Source organism: Clarias gariepinus, chromosome 13 (genome assembly GCF_024256425.1).
Source record: "Clarias gariepinus isolate MV-2021 ecotype Netherlands chromosome 13, CGAR_prim_01v2, whole genome shotgun sequence".
In the NCBI taxonomy this organism is placed as follows: domain Eukaryota; kingdom Metazoa; phylum Chordata; class Actinopteri; order Siluriformes; family Clariidae; genus Clarias; species Clarias gariepinus.
In genome coordinates, this window is record NC_071112.1 from 27,070,420 (window position 1) to 27,088,213 (window position 17,794).

The 17,794-nt window shown below is 37.2% G+C and overlaps 1 protein-coding gene across 1 annotated transcript; it reads right to left on the reverse strand.

The window, feature by feature from the left end:
• LOC128535998 (zinc-binding protein A33-like) lies at positions 1–11,213 on the reverse strand. Its single transcript, XM_053510133.1, has 7 exons — positions 10,136–11,213; positions 7,708–8,264; positions 7,511–7,606; positions 7,189–7,422; positions 6,935–7,097; positions 6,693–6,719; positions 1–1,069 (listed from the first exon to the last, which is right to left on the reverse strand). Exons 1-7 carry the CDS (start codon positions 10,212–10,214, stop codon positions 516–518), a joined length of 1,710 nt encoding a protein of 569 aa, XP_053366108.1. The 5' UTR covers positions 10,215–11,213; the 3' UTR covers positions 1–515.
• Positions 11,214–17,794: the final 6,581 nt, after the last annotated feature.

Sequence of the window (17,794 nt, forward strand, 5' to 3'; positions counted from 1 at the left end):
TATTAAAATGTGCAACTTTATTTTGGCCAGTTAGTGCATAAAAGTAATAACAAAATTATTACATTCAAGTAAATTATTTTATGTTATTATATTGTAATTATATACATAAGGTAAAACCTACATGGAATAGAAATCATGAACAAACACCTAAATCTGCTCAAATAAATGTTCTAATCTTTCCACAATCACAAATACATACATGTATAAATTAGTAATCAAAACACAAAATGCTTAATTGAATACTGATTACAAATGTCATATAGCAGCCCCTACAAATTTCTACCACACAGACATTTTCCCGTTTTACTTAGTGTGATCTTCATCATCAAATAATACTTAAAAAAAAAACTGAATAGGGGAACCCTTCGTTGGCATCATTTTTTTTTAACAAAAGGTGTTCCTTTGAAAACATGGTAAAATTGTTTTGTTCAGGTTAGACCATTTTTTAAGTTTGAAAGTGAGAAATGAAACCCATTCCATTCTCTTAATTTTATACAGTTGTTTGAGGAGAGAGTTTATTCAGTCTTACGTGATACGTGACAGATGACGAGTGGTGATGAGTTTTTACCTCCATCATTCAAAGCAGGACTGAAGTATGGATAGAGTTTCTCAGTGAAAGACTGACCAGTGAAAGAGTAGATAAGAGAACTGGTCTCAACATCATAAAAGGAGACCAGACCCTCCTCATAATCCACAAACACTCCCACCTTCTGGAGCTTCTCACTCAGGGGGAGCGGGATCGAGGGATCATCACGAACAGTATACTTATTCCCCTTCCTTAGAATCAGGGTCCAGAATCCATTCTGAGGTTTAAAAGTCTCAATTGTCCCCTTCCTGTTAACAGACTCTTTGACCACTCCTAAATCCCACTCAGTCTTTCCGCTGACCTGCACCTCATAGTAAAACCTCCCAGAGGAGAAACCCTGCTTTCCCAGGACCATTGAATATTTACTGAATCTTTTTGGAGTGTCTGAGAGATTCTGTTTTGTGTCTCCATACGTTACTTGCTTTCCATCATTAGACAGGATTAGATAGGGATTAGCTGTATCAGGATCCAGCGACACATCCACTGAGGGAAACACAACATGTGATGAGTATTCAGCTACATATAATAATAATAATAATAATAATAATAATAATAAATTTTATGTTTTAAGATGAATATTGAGAATATGAAACTGGATATACTCTACTGAAGAAATTTTGTTCTTGCTCTTTAAAGTTGTCCTTTTTTAGAGATATGGTAAGAAGGCAAAAATTGAAGGCGAATAAAGCCTCTTAACTGGGACAGTTTAAGATTATTTTGGCTCCTTGTTTTCTGTAGGTGTGCCCAGTTTGCAAGAGACCATATAATTTTTTTTCGTTATTTATCTGAAGCTTATTTATCTTTAGCTACAAGGGATATATTTAATCTCTGCAAATCTACATCAGAGTGCTTTATTATCTTATTAGCTTATACATTTCAGAAATATTTGTTACAAGAAAAAAGAGCATTATCTTCAAGGCATTAATGCATGGAGGTAATTGGGGTAACTGAATTAATAGCCAGTGTTCCGCAAGACAAGCAAAGTTTTTGGATAAATTTCGAGTCTTGGTTTATGAGTACCGAGTATCATGTATCACGCTTCTTCTTTTTTTACGCCGAGCGTCACATTATTACAACTGGGCCAACGTGTTAGCAGAATTACTTCCAAAGTGCACAACTTTGCCTTCTTGCAGCGGAATAATAATTATAATAATGGACACAACAACATTTATCTTCAGCCCTTACTGGAGTAGTTTATTATTAACACGAACTGATAAACCGCTCTTTTATGAGCCAAGTGCAGAGAGCGAGAGGGGGAGAAAAAAAAGATTCCCCGTATATACCTGCTAAACACTGCCACCTATTGGTCATGTATTGGTACAGTCACATGCAATCATACATATATCAACACAACGTTTTTTCTCTCTCGCGCGCGCGCTGTGGAACTGTGGGTAATCGTCTCCCCTGCTGGGTCTTAGTGCACGTGTGTACTGTTTACTATAACACCGTGACTACATGTGTGTACAGCGCGTGATGAATAAAGCAAAAGTCTCATAAAAGAGGTTAAAAATTTATTTTCTCTCTCTGCTCAAGGATCTGCTTGATCTTTGTGTCTGCGTGTGTGCGGGTCAGTGGACACATACACACACTCTTTCTCTCTGCTCCTATGGAACACCAAAGTGTTCAAAATTAAATAAATAGGACATGATGAAATAAATAACTCTATGAATAAATAAGACACATACATGTGAAAAAAAGCTTATTATTGTAAAATATATAGCACTCTGCAAATTATTTTTCCCAATAACAGAGATTATTGCAGACATTTTATTTAATTCATGCTTTTCAATTCATTTTTATTTCAAAATGTCATTTTTTTTAAGTCAGTTTTTATTTCAAAATCTCGTTTTTCACGATGGCCTATTTATTTCATAATGCGACTTTTCAGCAGAATGAGTCGTTCTGTCAATCAGTGCCAGTGGGTTGGACCTGCGTGCCTATTGGCTGATCCTTTAACATCTATTAGTTTTCCTGAATACCTGCTCCGCGGACTGCTGCTACAGCTAGCAATAACATGCTAGGCAGTGGCGGAATGGCCGTCTGGAGTACCAGGCGTTTTCCCAGTGGGCCGCTGGTCAATGTGGCCGGCCCAGTCAGTACGTAAATTTATTTTAAAGGGGTTATACAGGCCTACATGCACTTTTTTAAGCTGTTTGGACTGAACTGTGTGTTAGGAGAGTGCGTACACAACCACTCTACAATGATAAAGAGCCGCCCAGTGGTTTTCTTTTCATTTATTACAATAACATGCCCCTTCTGAAATCAGGCCAATCGCAAATGCCTGTCGATGTGACGCCACACCACAAGAGGCCGCTCCCACACTAGTTGATTGACACTGGTGTTTTAGCAAAGACCGAGTGAGAAGAAGCTGTCGGCCATTGTTTTTCGCCGCTGGAGCAAAATGGCGCCTAAGCGAGTGTGGTGTACAGTTGTTGGGTGTAATAGCGAACACAGCAGTCGTCATTCACTACCTAGGGTTAGTGACCTAGGGTACCTACCTAGGGTTAGGTATCTGAGCCACTCAGGACACAGTGGCTGAATTTAGTTTTTGAAGCTAACGTCCCCGCTGATTTACCTAAATGCGTTCATGTTTGCACTAATCATTTTTCACCAGACTGCTTTATAAACGCGGGTCAATATAAAGCAGGTTTTACCAGGAAGCTGCTCCTAAAAAATGGATCTGTACTAACGCTTCGTGTTCCTGCTTCATCTTCACCAGACTCGGTGAGTGTAATTCCTTTTTCCCTTTGCAGATCGCCTTTTCTGATAATCACGATGAATGCGGAGTGTAAGTTAACTTACACTCTCATAGAACATGGTTATGGCTTCTTCTCTATGTACAGCCGTCTCTATATAATCCCTAATCGCCCGTTCATAATAAACAATGCATTAAGGTGATTGTCTAGTTGCAAACTGTGTACGTAGTCGGAAAACTATATTATGCTTACCTTTGTTACGTTAGATGGTTTATAACGATGTCTGTCGAAGATTAAGAAGTCATGTAAACACATCAGTAAACACATCGCGTCCGTATCTCTCTCAGTAAGCTTCTCCGCTTTATGATGTTGTTGCTCGCGGCAGCGTAACAGCCCGTTAATTCATGCCCATGCAGTGATGAGAAAGACAAATCGAGTCGATGCATGTCCATTCTTTTAATTTCTGCGTGGTCAGGCGATATTACAAACTTCCGCGTAGGTTCCGTACTTAAATCAAACCAAAAATGACTGAAGAAAACAGGCTCAGGCTCTACATTCCAGCGTTTTCCAGTTTGGACTGCATTACCCACAAAGCACTGTGTTGTGGGCAATGCTTTGTGGGTAATGCAGTCCAAAGCATTGCCCGCACTGGACTACACTTCCGTGGCTACACCCCACGTGTGTTGTGAAGACACGCCCCACAGAACTGGGGTGGGGGGGGTGGGGGGGGATCGGGAGCGGGCTCAGCAGAGGTCATGAGCATTTAAATTAGCATGTACTGAAACAGGTTGCTGAGAACAGAGCTAGTTTTTACCAGGTAAAAGTAGTGTTTTTTTTACACAATCCTTTTGAATTTTTAATTAACGTATAATACAAACTTTTCATTAGGACCCTAAAAATCATATTAACATTTAATGAAAAATGGGATGTGTAGGACCTTTAAAAATCACGGAAACTATAATATTGCATCTCTTTTTTACGCAGATAGATGAATGCGTTAATCGTACGGGCGCCGCCGATAAAGTGTGCGTGTTTTGTAACGGCCACCACTATGTTGTACATCACATCATGTATGTACAGTATGTTGCTCTTTATGAGAAGGAGTGCACGTGAGGAGGTGTGTGCGCGTGAGGAGGAGAGAACAGAGCAGGAGCTCAGCACGCCCCCTTGCACTTTTAATTTACAAAGGGGGAGATTTGGATCCTTTCTCAATACAGCAAAGAATTAATAATTGCCATGGATGAAAAAAAAAAAAAAGAAATAGTGGAGCTGAAAATTTATGCGACAAGAAGAAAAAGCATTAAAAGCAGATCCTGTGAAGTTCTTTAAATTAACAGATTATGCCTTTTGCGTAAGGGGAAATGACAGTTCCGCAGGCTCTGACAGCTGTAACATTACGGGAGTCTGGATCCAGCAACCTCAGGGTCAGTGATGATGATGATGAGCAACACCTCTCCCCTTCTGTACCCGAGCCAAGTAAAAATTAACTGAACAGATAGACTGAAATAAAAGGCTTTAGCTCGGGCTAGTAAACTTACCCATTTTAATTATTATTGTAGACAATATTAATTCAAAATTAGGCTGAGAAAATATTATTTTAAAATAATATTAACTACAATATTAATTACTAGCATGAGCTGATGCTGCTACTGATTTTATTCTAGATTACCTGTTTAGTTTGATTGGCATCATTTTCACTCTGGTAGAGAAGGGGAGAGGTGTTGGTCATCATCAGCAGGCACTGGTTCATCATCACTGACCTGCTGCACTTGCAGCTTACACTGATTGGTGTATACTTGCTTGCTGATACACTGAGTGGTGTATCTTACACTGACTGCATCACGATGATCCTCCCTGACCTGCTAAAATATTGTCTTTATAGTTTTATATATTGTTTGTCTTAATGTTCTTTTCTTTGTTTTACAAATATGACCCAATATACACTACCGTTCAAAAGTTTGGGGTCACTTGCAAATTTCTTTGTTTTTGTTTAGTGATTTATTTTCTACATTCTACAACAATACTGGGGATTTTAAAACTGTAAAATAACACATATGGAATTAGGTAATTACATAACAACAACAAAAACAACAGTTGTTATTTTAAGACACAGAGGTCAGGCTTTCTGTGATAATTCTTGCAAAAACTGTTTTGACGAGTGCATTGGCTCTCATGAAGGCCATCCCAGGAGGGCGAGAACAAAACCTACCTCTGCTGCAGAAGAGAAGTTCATTTAGAGTTATCAGCCTGAAAAATAACCAATTAACAGCACCTCAGATTAGAGGCGTTATGAAGTCTTTACAGAGCAGAAGTGGCAGACACACCTCACCATTAACTGTTTAAAAGAGATTAATGCATTTTTTGGACGCCTTTAGCATTCCTTTACAATGTAGAAAAAAATAAAAATTAGGAACCATCATGGAGTTAGAAAGTGATCCAAACTTTTGAACAGTAGTGTATGTTCAGTGATACTTTAAATAATATATTTAAAAAGCATTTATTTGTGTATTGAGTTATATTTTTATACTAGTAAATTGTGTCCTAAGTCAAAAGTCACGGAAGATAGCGGATTGGTGTAAACTTCAGCCAGTTCTGCTCATTTTAGCAGATCAGATGGAGAGGGATAATTTACCAGTAAACACTGTACTGCCACCTACTGCATAGGATACGTATTGCACCATTAGACCTAACTCGATACTTCATGCGCTATTACTTCCGTCTGAATAAAGGAGCAACCAATCACACACCTATTGCTCTTGATTGAAAGAACGACTCATTCTGCTGAAAAGTCGCATTATGAAATAAATAAGCCATTGTAAAAAAACGGGATTTTGAAATAAAAACTGACTTTGAAAAAATGACATTTTGAAATAAAAACAGCATGAATTAAATAAAATGCCTCTGCAATAATCTCTGTTATTGGGAAAAATAATTTGCAGAGTGCAATATATTTCACAATAATAAGCTTTTTAAAAATTTTTTTTATATATGTTCCATTATTTTACAATATCATTCTCATATTACATGTATGTGTCTTATTTATTCATAGAGTTATTTATTTCATCATGTCCTATTTATTTATTTATTTATTTAATTTTGAACACTTTGGAGTTCCATACTGAAAAGAGAGTAGCTATCTGCCAAACCCCACATTCAAAATCACTCATGTAAGCACTTTCAGCAAGAAAACACATTTAAAAACATTGTCACCTTAAACAAGACTTTTTCTCCTTAATAATTACTTCTGCGTTATTCCAAATTGCCTCTGTGTTGTTCTATTTTCGTCTAAGGTGAGCTATAAAGCTAACTAGCTTCTAACACAAGGCTGAATCCCCAAACCTTCTCTAACCTCTAATCAAAGGCGCTACTTGGTGTGTGGGACAAGGGATTGTACAACCTACACACTTTACCTGCATATTCCTGTCTCATCTTCAGTCCTGCAGACACAATTATAAAAAATATATATAACATTTCTTAGAGCAGATAGTTATAATGTAAATATAAAGTTATATCATTTATCAGCAGAATTATGCTTTTAATTATTGATCAATAACCAAATATTACTACTGCTAATTATTATTACTATTATTATTATTATTAGCAGCAGTAGTAGCTGTAGTAGTAGAATGTTAGAGACCTCTCAGCTTCTTACCTGTTTCCTTCAGATTCTCATTCAGATTTCTACTGAGTTTCTTATTGAGAGTCTGCTGAAGACGAGACAGAGCCGTCCTCATAGTGTCCACATTAACTTCAATGTTAATCCTGATCTCAGACCAGTTCCTAGTGTGTGGAGCGCGGCACAATGATGTGTACCTCTACAATAGAACAGGAGAGAGGATAAATCCCTCAGCAGATGTTCTGTGGTCTTCTGCATTGTGCTTTAGTGATTGAGAAAGAAACACTGACCTGTAGGAAGTGGAGATGGTCGTCAGTGTGTGAGAGCTGCTCCAGCTCAGTGTATTTCGTCTCTAGATCAGTGATTTCCTGTTGCAGCTCTTTAATGAGTCCATCAGCCTGCTGCTCTGCTGCTTTCTGCTTCTCCTCCATCATCTCCAGCAGCTCAGCCTGACTCCTCTCAATGAAGCGAATCAGATTGGTGAGAAATTCAACGCTGTCTGATTTCTCTTTGTCTGTCTTTCTCTAAAGAAGGAAGGACATCACATTTTAAGCAAAATTTATAAATAAATACAAACTACAACAGATATGAACTTCATCATGTGTGACTCACTTTACTAAGCTCTACTGAGTCATTAATCTCCTCGATCTTCTTCTGTCGATCCTGGATCATCTGCTGCAGCTCCGTCTGTGTTTTCCCCAACTGACTCTGCGTACAGAAATCATAAACACACAACAGCTTATTTTGAAATGTTTTGTTTCTTTTCATTATTCATAAGAATATTTAGCACTGATGTTGGTGCCTCTCACCTTTCTCTGTCCACTCTCCTCCTCTAATGGAATAACTTTGTGATTCTTGTGATCTCCCTCAGTGCAGAACTGACACACACACTCCTGATCGTCTCTACAGAACAGCTCCAGAGGTCTCTCATGCTTTTGGCAGATGTATCTCTCCAGGTTCTTTACTGCATTTATCAGTTTGTGTTTTTTATAATTCGGAGCAATATTATGAGGCTCTAAATGAGACTCACAGAAAGTCACACCACAATGAAGACAGGATTTTATGGCTTTATCTTTTGCTCCAGGGCAGATCTCACAAAAAACCCGAGACTTATCTGAGCTTATTTTCTTCTTGAAGCGATCTGCAACCTCTCTCATCGTTACATTAATCTTCAGTTTAGGTCTCTTGGTGAATTTCTCTTTGCAAAATGGACACTTACAGATTTGAGTCGTATTCCAGCTTTGTATGATGCAGCTCTTGCAGAAGCTGTGTCCACATGGAGTGGTGATGGGATCAGTGAACACTTTCAGACAGATAGAACACTTTAACTGCTCTTCAGTCAACAGGCTGCTGGAGTCACCTGCAACTGGTGGGTGGAAAAAGGTATTTTGTATTTGGTAAAACACCCATGCATAATTCTTTAGTTACTATGTAGGAGACTTTCCCACATTCCTTACTCTCCTCCTGAGCCTGTACACTCTCAAAAATGTAGGAACTCCTAGGGACATTGTCGGGAATTCCATCAGAACATTATCAAAGTGTAGAAAAGTCGTCACAGACTAAAAAACATAAATTATTTACAGGTGGATTGTGGTGGTTTATAGGTTTATAGGTAACTCACAGACCTTGTAAGCGGTTTGTACCCATACAGTGGATATAAAAAGTTTACACACCGCTGGTAAAATGTTAGGTTTTTGTGATGTAAAAAAATGAGACCAAGTCAAAAAATAATTTCAGAACTTTTTCCACCGTAATGTGACCTGTACAACTCAATTAAAAAACAAACTGAAATCTGAAAATGTGATAATAATAATAATAATAATAATAATAATTTGTTTAAGCACCTTTTGATTTTATTACAGCACTCCATCTTTTTGGGTAGGAGGCTATCAGCATGACATATGTTGACGTGGTAATATTTGCCCACTTTTCTTTGCAAAAAAACCCTCCAAATCAGCCCTCTTCAGATAACCTTACAGATTTTCAGTCAAATTCAGGTCTGGGGTCTCGCTTTAATCTTCTTCTGGTGAAGCCATGCATTGTTTGGGTTGTTGTCATGCTAAAAGATGAAGTTCCTCTTCGTAGTCAGCTTTCTAGCAGAAGGCTAAAGGTTTTGGGCCAACACTGATTGGCACTTGGAACTATTCATAATTCTCTTCACCTTAAGGCCCCAGTTCCAGTTTCTTTAAAAAACAGTCTCAAAGCATGATTCTGCCACCGCATTGCTTTAGTATAGTGTTCTTTTGGTAATGTGCAGAGTTGTTTTTGCATCAAACATACCTTTTGGAATTATGGTCAAAAAGTTCAATCTTAGTTTTATTAGAGTATAACACATTTTTTCCATGTGTTTTTGCAAAATTTGTGTTTTTGCAAAATTTAGCCAGGCTTGGATGTTTTTCTTTACCCTACCCCATAGCCCAGACATATGAAGAATAGGGGGACTTTTGTCACATTTTCTCACACAGAACTCTTTGCAAAGCTTTTAATTAGAGAAACTTTAAATGAAGGCAGATGTGTACCTCTATTTAACATAGTTTAAATGTGATCGCTTAATTTTGAACACAGCTACATCCCCAGTTATAAGAGGGTGTGCACACTTATGCAACCACATTATTTCAATTTTACACCCCTCCCCCCAAAAACAAACAAACAAACAAACAAACAAACAAAACCAAAAATTTCAGTTTGTTTTTCAATTGAGTCATACAGGTTTTAGGTCATATTAAGGGTAAAAAAAAGTTCTGTCGTCTGAAATTTATCTAGATCTAATTATATCCGTTATACATATGTCACTGTACATACTGTACTGTAACTGCTGAATCATGATATGGGTGTGTACTAGAAGTGTGCACTAGTACTATGATCCTGTTGGTCCCAACAACAAGTTTTGGGACCTGGCTTTACTTTTCTTTAAGAGGAAGCTGACAGTCAGGTATGAGTATTGTAAGAATGACAAAATATATGTTACGTAAGGGACGTAAACAACTCAATCTATTAGGAAATATTATGGGCCTTAGGAATTCTGTTAGGTTAGAATTCCTTCAGGGGGAGATGAGAGTGGGATTAAAAATAACCCCACATACCTCTAGTACAAGACACCAACACACCAGAGTGAAAACTGTTTCTAAACTGTTTAACTAACCTGAAAATGATTTTAGCTGGGGTTCACATTAAATCATCACTGATATACTGCATAGTGAAATACAGATCTGTTTAAGTACAAACAGTGTAACTTACATTCAGCAGGTGTATCCATGCTCTTCCTTCTGCCATCTCTTGCTTGTGATGCTTTAGCCATGTCCCTTGCCTTTTTCATTTTCAACTCTTTTATCAATAAATCATTATTCCGTTCAAACAGTGATACACATCACATTGTAAAAAGAATTCTCTCAGCTCTCAGTCAGTAAATAGTTTCTTCTTGCTTGTTGTCAATAAGAATGTTAGTAGGACTGTTTGCACCATTTAAATGTTTCATTCGTTTCATTAAGTTTGTTTTCTGAGTATAAAATTCAATCTCTCTATCTGAACTATACAGTAAAGCAGGATTTAAGAAAGTACGCACCTTTAATGTTTCAAACACTTTATGTTTATTAAATTTCCCTGATCCGTTTCATACGCAGTAATTAACACAGAGTTTTTCTGGTCAGTGTGAATGTCACACAGCCCTGCTTTCACTTTCATTTATACTGCGTAAGTGTGAATACTGACTGCGTCACTACTCACTCTCACTTGCTATTAGCATAACAAGGCATAAAGAGACTCGTTTATTTAAACTTGAGTACATCTGTATGAACTACTGGCTATTTTTGTCATTTTATTGTATTTTGTTTTAATCGCTTGCTGTGAGAGATGGAGTATTAAACATTAAAAACAAATGTAAAAAAAAATAAAAAGAAATTTGATGATGCTTTCAATTGCCATTAAACTATTCAACAGAAATGTAAACTTTAAAGTTAAGTATACAAGCTTTAAAATATACATTCAGTATATAATTTTTGTCACTTGCTTAACTTTTATATTGCACAGAATGCCTTTCAAGGAAAAGAGGGCGGGGCTTTGTTGTACTAAGAACAACTTGGATCATCATAGTTGATGTTTGACTTGTGAACTTGTTGATGGTGGAGTGACTGGTAGACTGGCTTTACTTTCCAGGGAGCCCTCATGTCTGTGTTTCCTTCTAGATCTGCCAGAAAAATAAAAACTCATCTTACTTCTCATTTGAGATTAGAAAAAAAAAAATCTAAATCTAAATATTAGAATATTTCCTACTAGAATATTTTCATACTTATTTCTACTTATTTTAAGTGCTTAACTTGCTAAAGTTTATCCTGCTAATGTGACTATAGAACAAGCTCAAGATTCTACTTTTCCATGTTGTTACTGTAAATGCATCAGCCGTGCCAAGTGGTGTTCTCAGTCACCACATGTATCCCAAGGAAACAGTAAGCCAGGGATGACCATGTGACCACAACTCCAACCAGAATCAGGGCATCCGAGTAAATCTGGATTAGTCAGAATTTGTTAATCTGCACAACTTTCAACAGCGTTAAAAAGAGTCATTTAGTAATAAATAAAATTAGAAAAATTTTCCCCAATACAACTGCAAAGTTTAGATGGTAAATGTATGATAGATGGCTAAAACAGTTAACACATTTATGCACGTTTGCAATTAAAAGGATATGTTGAAAAAAATTTTCTCTGTGGTGCATTAGTCAACCTCATTACACGCATGATCTATAGATTCTAGATGTGCAACATGGACTTCTAAAAGGGTAGAAGGGAGAAGAATCACATGCTGATTTGGTGCACTTGGATGCTCTAATTCTATTTCTCGATTTTTAAAAGGCGTTTGACACTATCGAGTATCCATTTCTTCTGCAAGCTCTCAAATTATTTGGTTTTGGTGACTCATTTATTGACACTATTGTTTTACAAAGGAATAAATAGTTCTGTTATAATTAATCAGCAAACATCCCATAGATTTAAAATTAATCGTGGGGTGAGACAGGGCTGCCCAATTTCTCCTTTTTTATTTTTGCTGGTCACTGAACTTTTATCATTAAGTATCTTGCATGATCCAGAGTTTAAAGGAATATCTGTTTTTGATAGAGAAATAAAGATCGCTCAACTGGCAGATGACACTACTTTATTTTTAAAAGACAAAACCCAATTGACTTTTGCTTTGAAGTTAGTAAAACAATTTTCAGATGCGTCTGGTCTAAAATTAAATATCTCCAAATGTGAATTATTGCCACTTTACGAATGTAATGATTCTCATTTCAGTAATATTCCGGTAAAACATACGATTAAATATTTAGGTATTCAATTAACTAAAAATAGTGTATCTAGGCAAAATCTCAATTTTAATGATGATTGTTAAATCAAAACTAATTTTCAACAGTTGGCTTCAAAGGGATCTGAGTTTGGTGGGTAGGGTTCTTTTATCCAAAGCAGATGGTCTTTCTCATTTTGTTTACCCATCCCTCTCTCTTTTTGTTAATGATAAATGTATCAACGATATTAGCAAGCTTTTCTTGGATTTTGTTTGGGGAAATAAACCACATAAACTTAAAAAGGATGTGCTTTCCGGCTGTAAAACCCAAGGGGGCCTTGACTTCTTAGACTTTGCAGACACCATCAATACTTTTAAAGTTAACTGGATTAAAAGATGTCTTAGACAAGGTAATTCCTTATGGTTCTTTATACCAAATAATATGTTTAACATGATAGGTGGTCTCTCCTTTCTCTTAAAATGTAATTATTCCCCTTCTAAATTGCCAGTTGATTTGTCAAAATTTCACCAACAGTGTCTTCTTGCCTGGAAACTATGTTTTTCTCACAACTTTTCTCCTCACAACACAATGAACAATGAACTAATTATGGTTCGTAACAAATCTCTTTTTTTCCCTAGATGGTTTGACAATAACATTTCCAATATTCTTTCTTTGTTTGACAAATCTGGCAATTTGTTGACATATGAGCAGTTCCTGACTCTCTATAGACTTCCAGTTACTACCAAAGAATTTAATCTATTAATGAAAGCTATTCGCCCCGGTTTAATTACACTCATTAAGAGTCACCTAGTTCATGGTTCTTATAAGCTCAGACAATCTAAATTAATGTTGGATGGTATTGATATATCTGATAGAAAATGCAACAATAAACACATTCGCCGAATCTTTCAAACTCGAAGAAGAATTACTCCGAGAGGGAAATTTTATTGGAGACCATACATTCAAGATATTAAATGGCATAAAGCCTGACTTTTGCCTAATAAATACTGGATTTCTAACAAAATAAAAGATGTTCATTTTAAGATTCTCCATAAAATTTACCCGGTAAACTCAATTTTATCTAAATATTTAGAGGTAGAGGACAAATGTTCTTTCTGTGGTACATTAAATGAAACTCTGATTCATTTGTTTGTTGAGTGTGAGAAAACAAAAAAATTCTTAATTCTGTTAAAAGACCACCTCTTGAACCATCTTAATGTGTCCTACTTCTTTACTGTCAAAGATATAATCTTTTATTATGAAAATGTGGAAAATTAACAGCTTGAATTTGTTGTTAATTATTTTATTTTACATGCAAAATACTTTATTCATAAACAGAGAATTAAAAAGGAACAATTGTATTTCCCTCTCTTTCTTCTAGAAATGACCTCAATTTTAAATTCTCTTAAATTAATTGAGTTTAATAAGAAGAATAATAGACTTCTAGATAATTATGATATCATTTTTAACTGAAGTGTCTCTAGATTTATCTTTTTGGCGGTTTGTACATAATTCTTATCCTCTTGTGTATTTTATCAATTTTTGGGGGGGATTTTCAAATCTATAGTTCCTTGTCCTTTATGTATAATTATTTGTTTGGATTAATGTTTTTTTCTCTCTCTCTCTTGTGTGTGTTGTTGTTGTTGTTATTGTTATTGTGTTTGCTGTTATTTGTAAATGTGTTTAATATGTTCTGTATTTTTTGTATTGGTTCAATAAAAAAAATATATATAAAAAGAGAAGAATCACATGTATTCTGAGCAAATATCTATTCAAAATGGAACCAGTTTGTAACGATCAGATTTATTAATTAACCGACTTACACTAAATGGGATCTTTTATCCTATTGTACTTGTATGAAGAAGAGAAAGGAGAGAAGTCTTCGCATTAACGTTTGTTTACTATTTTCATGTAACACCTGTACCAATGTGGTCGGTCAATACAAAAAAAATAAAAATAAATAATAATAATAATAATAATAGATATTAAAAAAACTGTTCCTGCCTTGCAATTTTACATATGTATGAATATGTGTATTTTCTTTTTATTGACCAAGCACATCATTACAGGCTCTCGCGACTCTTTCTATGTCAAATAAAATAAGTACAGTATTAACTCTAAATTTAACTTCTAGTAATGATTAAGGAGTGCAATGTTGCTTATGACTATAAAATTAGCAATCCATAGTTAATTTTTGAAGCCCAATAAAATGAACTTTTTTGGCATGTTCTTGTTTAGATTGTGAATGGTTTGACATATATGTTTATTGTTGCATTTTCTATCAGTTATGAGAAAACCAACTATGGTGGTTTGTCATACAAAGTAACTATTTCATACAAACTAATATGAGATTTACAAAGTTGTAATAAGCCACTTGGGATTTACCACTGATTTATATTCTCTACATGGAATAGGAAATTCATATTTGTTCATTAAATGCTCATATGTTAGTACTGAACCTGGACCATCAAGTAATAAAGATATGTGATCAACGGTGCATGCTGGTGGAATTGTGACTATTCTTTCTCCATTTCTGTTCGCTCTGTACACCTTAGATATCCAAAACAACTCTGACTCCTGCCACCTGCAGAAGTTCTCTGATAATGGGTGGGGTGTATCAGGAAAGGACAGGAGTCAGAGTATAGAGGACTTCTGGACAGCTTTGTGGAATGGTGCACCAGAAACCATCTACTGTACTCCTAAACATCATAAAAACCAAGGAGTTGGTAGTGGACTTTAGGAAGTGTAAAACTATGATTAAACCTGTTACTATCATGAGTGAGGAGGTTGGGGTTGTGGACAACTACATGTACTTAGATGTTGACTTGAACAACAGATTGGACTGGAGGCCCAACACTGACACTGTGTATAAGAAGGGGTTGAGCAGACTTTATTTTTTGAGGAAGCAGGATGTTGGAAATGTTTTATCAGTCTATTATGGCTAGTGCTCTTTGTAGTGGTGGCAGTACTGGGCAGTGGTGGCTCAGAGGGCTAAGGCACTGAGTAACTGATCAGAAGATCGGTGGTTCGATCCCCAGCTCGACTAGGTTGCCACTGGTGGGCCCTTGAGCAAGGCCCTTAACCCTAACTGCTCCAGGGGTGCTGTATCATGACCCTGCGCTCTGACCCCAGTTACGCTGGGATATGCGAAGAGGGAATTTTACTGTGCTGTAACGTATATGTGACAAATAAAGGCTTAACTTAACTTAACTTAACCTAACTTAGTGCGATGATCTGCTGGGGGAGCAGCATCAGTGCCAGGGATCCAAGCAAGATAAATAAAATCATCTGCAAGTCTGAACACATAATCTGACACAAACATGACAGTGAGGGACAACAAATTACTAAAAAAAACCTCCTGTTAATCATAGAAAACTCATTCCTCTCACTACATTATCCTATACAGAGGCAGCGGAGTTAATTCTCTAACAGACTGATCTAGTTTCGATGTCACAAAGAACGGTTCAGGGAATTAATCCTACCGTCCGCCATCACACTGTGCAACGACTCACCTAACCGAAGATAATAGCATCTTATATACAGTACAGTACATATCCCATTACTCACTGTCACTTTACGCACTGACAATTTGCATCTTTTTCAATCTCTTTTTCTTATTTTATTGCCAGTTTGCACTCTGTTTTTTCTATATAAGATCTGCAATACTGTACGAATGTTACAATGAAGTTTTTTCCCCCTCCACCTTACTACACTTTGTGTAACCTGCTGCTGCTCTAACACAATAATTTCCCTTACTGGATCAGTAAAGCCTATCTATCTATATGATTTATGAGAACTACAGTATAAGATTTGGACCATGAGATGTGTCCTTCAAAATAGTTGACATCTGCTAAGGGTGAGATTTTAATCTCTCTATCAAAAACTATAATGACTTTAAAAATAGGACCATTCAAAATATCACAAGACAGCATCTCCACCACTAATAGAAAAAGGAGGTAGGGTGCGCGGGTTGCTACCGTGCTTGTCGTACTGTATGCGGTGACGTCGTGAACGCGCGCGCGCAAGCACACACACACACACACACACACACATACTTTCCGCGCACGCGCACCCACAAACTCTTCACGCACATACACCTATGAGATTCGCAGTGTAACCGAAAGTCATTTCAGTGTAGACATGCTCCCTGAATGGTAGTACTGGTTTGTACACAGCCTGCTATTGGACAGTTTAGAAGACGGAGTAAGACAGTATAATGATCATCACTGCTCAATTCAATTCAATTCAATTCAATTTTATTTGTATAGCGCTTTTAGCAATTTTCATTGCCGCAAAGCAGCTTTACACAGTCAAAAGAATTATTTAAGTTTGTATGAAATGTGAATTTGTATGAATCAAAATGGTCAGTTTGTCCCTAGTGAGCAAGCCGAGGGCGACAGTGGCAAGGAAAAACTCCCTGAGATGGTAATAGGAAGAAACCTTGAGAGGAACCAGACTCAACAGGGAACCCATCCTCATTTGGGTGAAACAGAAAGCAGTAAATGATCTGCATTTATACAGTGTGTAGGGTGGGAGGCAGTTCAGCTATAATAGCTGATGTTAATTGATGTTACTATGGAGTCCAGGTAGTTATTGAAGACTCAGGTAGACATGTAAGAAGTTCCAGTCATGAACTATCGAACTGTCAAGTCCCCAGAGAAACAGTTGCCAACACCAGTCAAGGCCAGAACCATTTTCTAGGTAGAGAGAATCATTCCCAGACACCAGACGCATCCCAGAGAGACACACGGGGCATCCATGTGACGAGATCTTCAGCCAGAAGCGGGGCACCAGGATGGGTCAGAAAGGTCCGGAGGGCAGAGGGAGTCTGGATCACTGGCAGCTCAGGAACGACATGTGTAGCTCGACAGAGAGAGAGAGAAAGAGTGAAAGGGGGAGACAGGAGGAGAGAGGAAAAAGAAAGAGGGAAGGGAAAGAGAAGAAGAGGAGAGATGGCAGTTAGGTATGGTCACAGTCACACAATGTATAATGTGAATGTATATTAACTGTAGAGTGCAAGCAGAGACTCCGGCAGGACTAACTATGACAGCATAACTAAAAGGGAGAGCCAGAAGGAAACACAAACATGAGGGCTTCCTGACATGTAAAGCAAACAATCACCTCACCGTCAGCAAACCTGAGTGATCAATGAGAGTGAGGAAGACAGCATCCAAACATACCAGTTCACCATAATACTCTACGTCCATGAGTCCCCCAGATCTGCTCCTTTACCTATGGCAAATCTATTTATAAAAATGCTTGGCTAAATAAATAGGTTTTTAGCCTGGACTTAAACACTGAGACTGTGTCTGAGTCCCGAACACTATTTGGAAGACTATTCCATAACTTTGGGGCTTTGTAAGAAAAAGCTCTGCCCCCAGCTGTATTTTTCATAATACGTGGTACTGACAAGCAGCCTGCATCCTTTGATCGAAGTAGGCGTGGCGGATCGTAAGACACTAGCAGTTCGCTCAGGTACTGCGGCGCGAGACCATTTAATGCTTTATATGTCAAGAGTAGTATTTTAAAATCAATGCGAAATTTCACAGGGAGCCAATGGAGTGAAGATAAGATAGGGGTAATGTGCTCATATCTTCTGGTTCTAGTGAGGACTCTCGCTGCT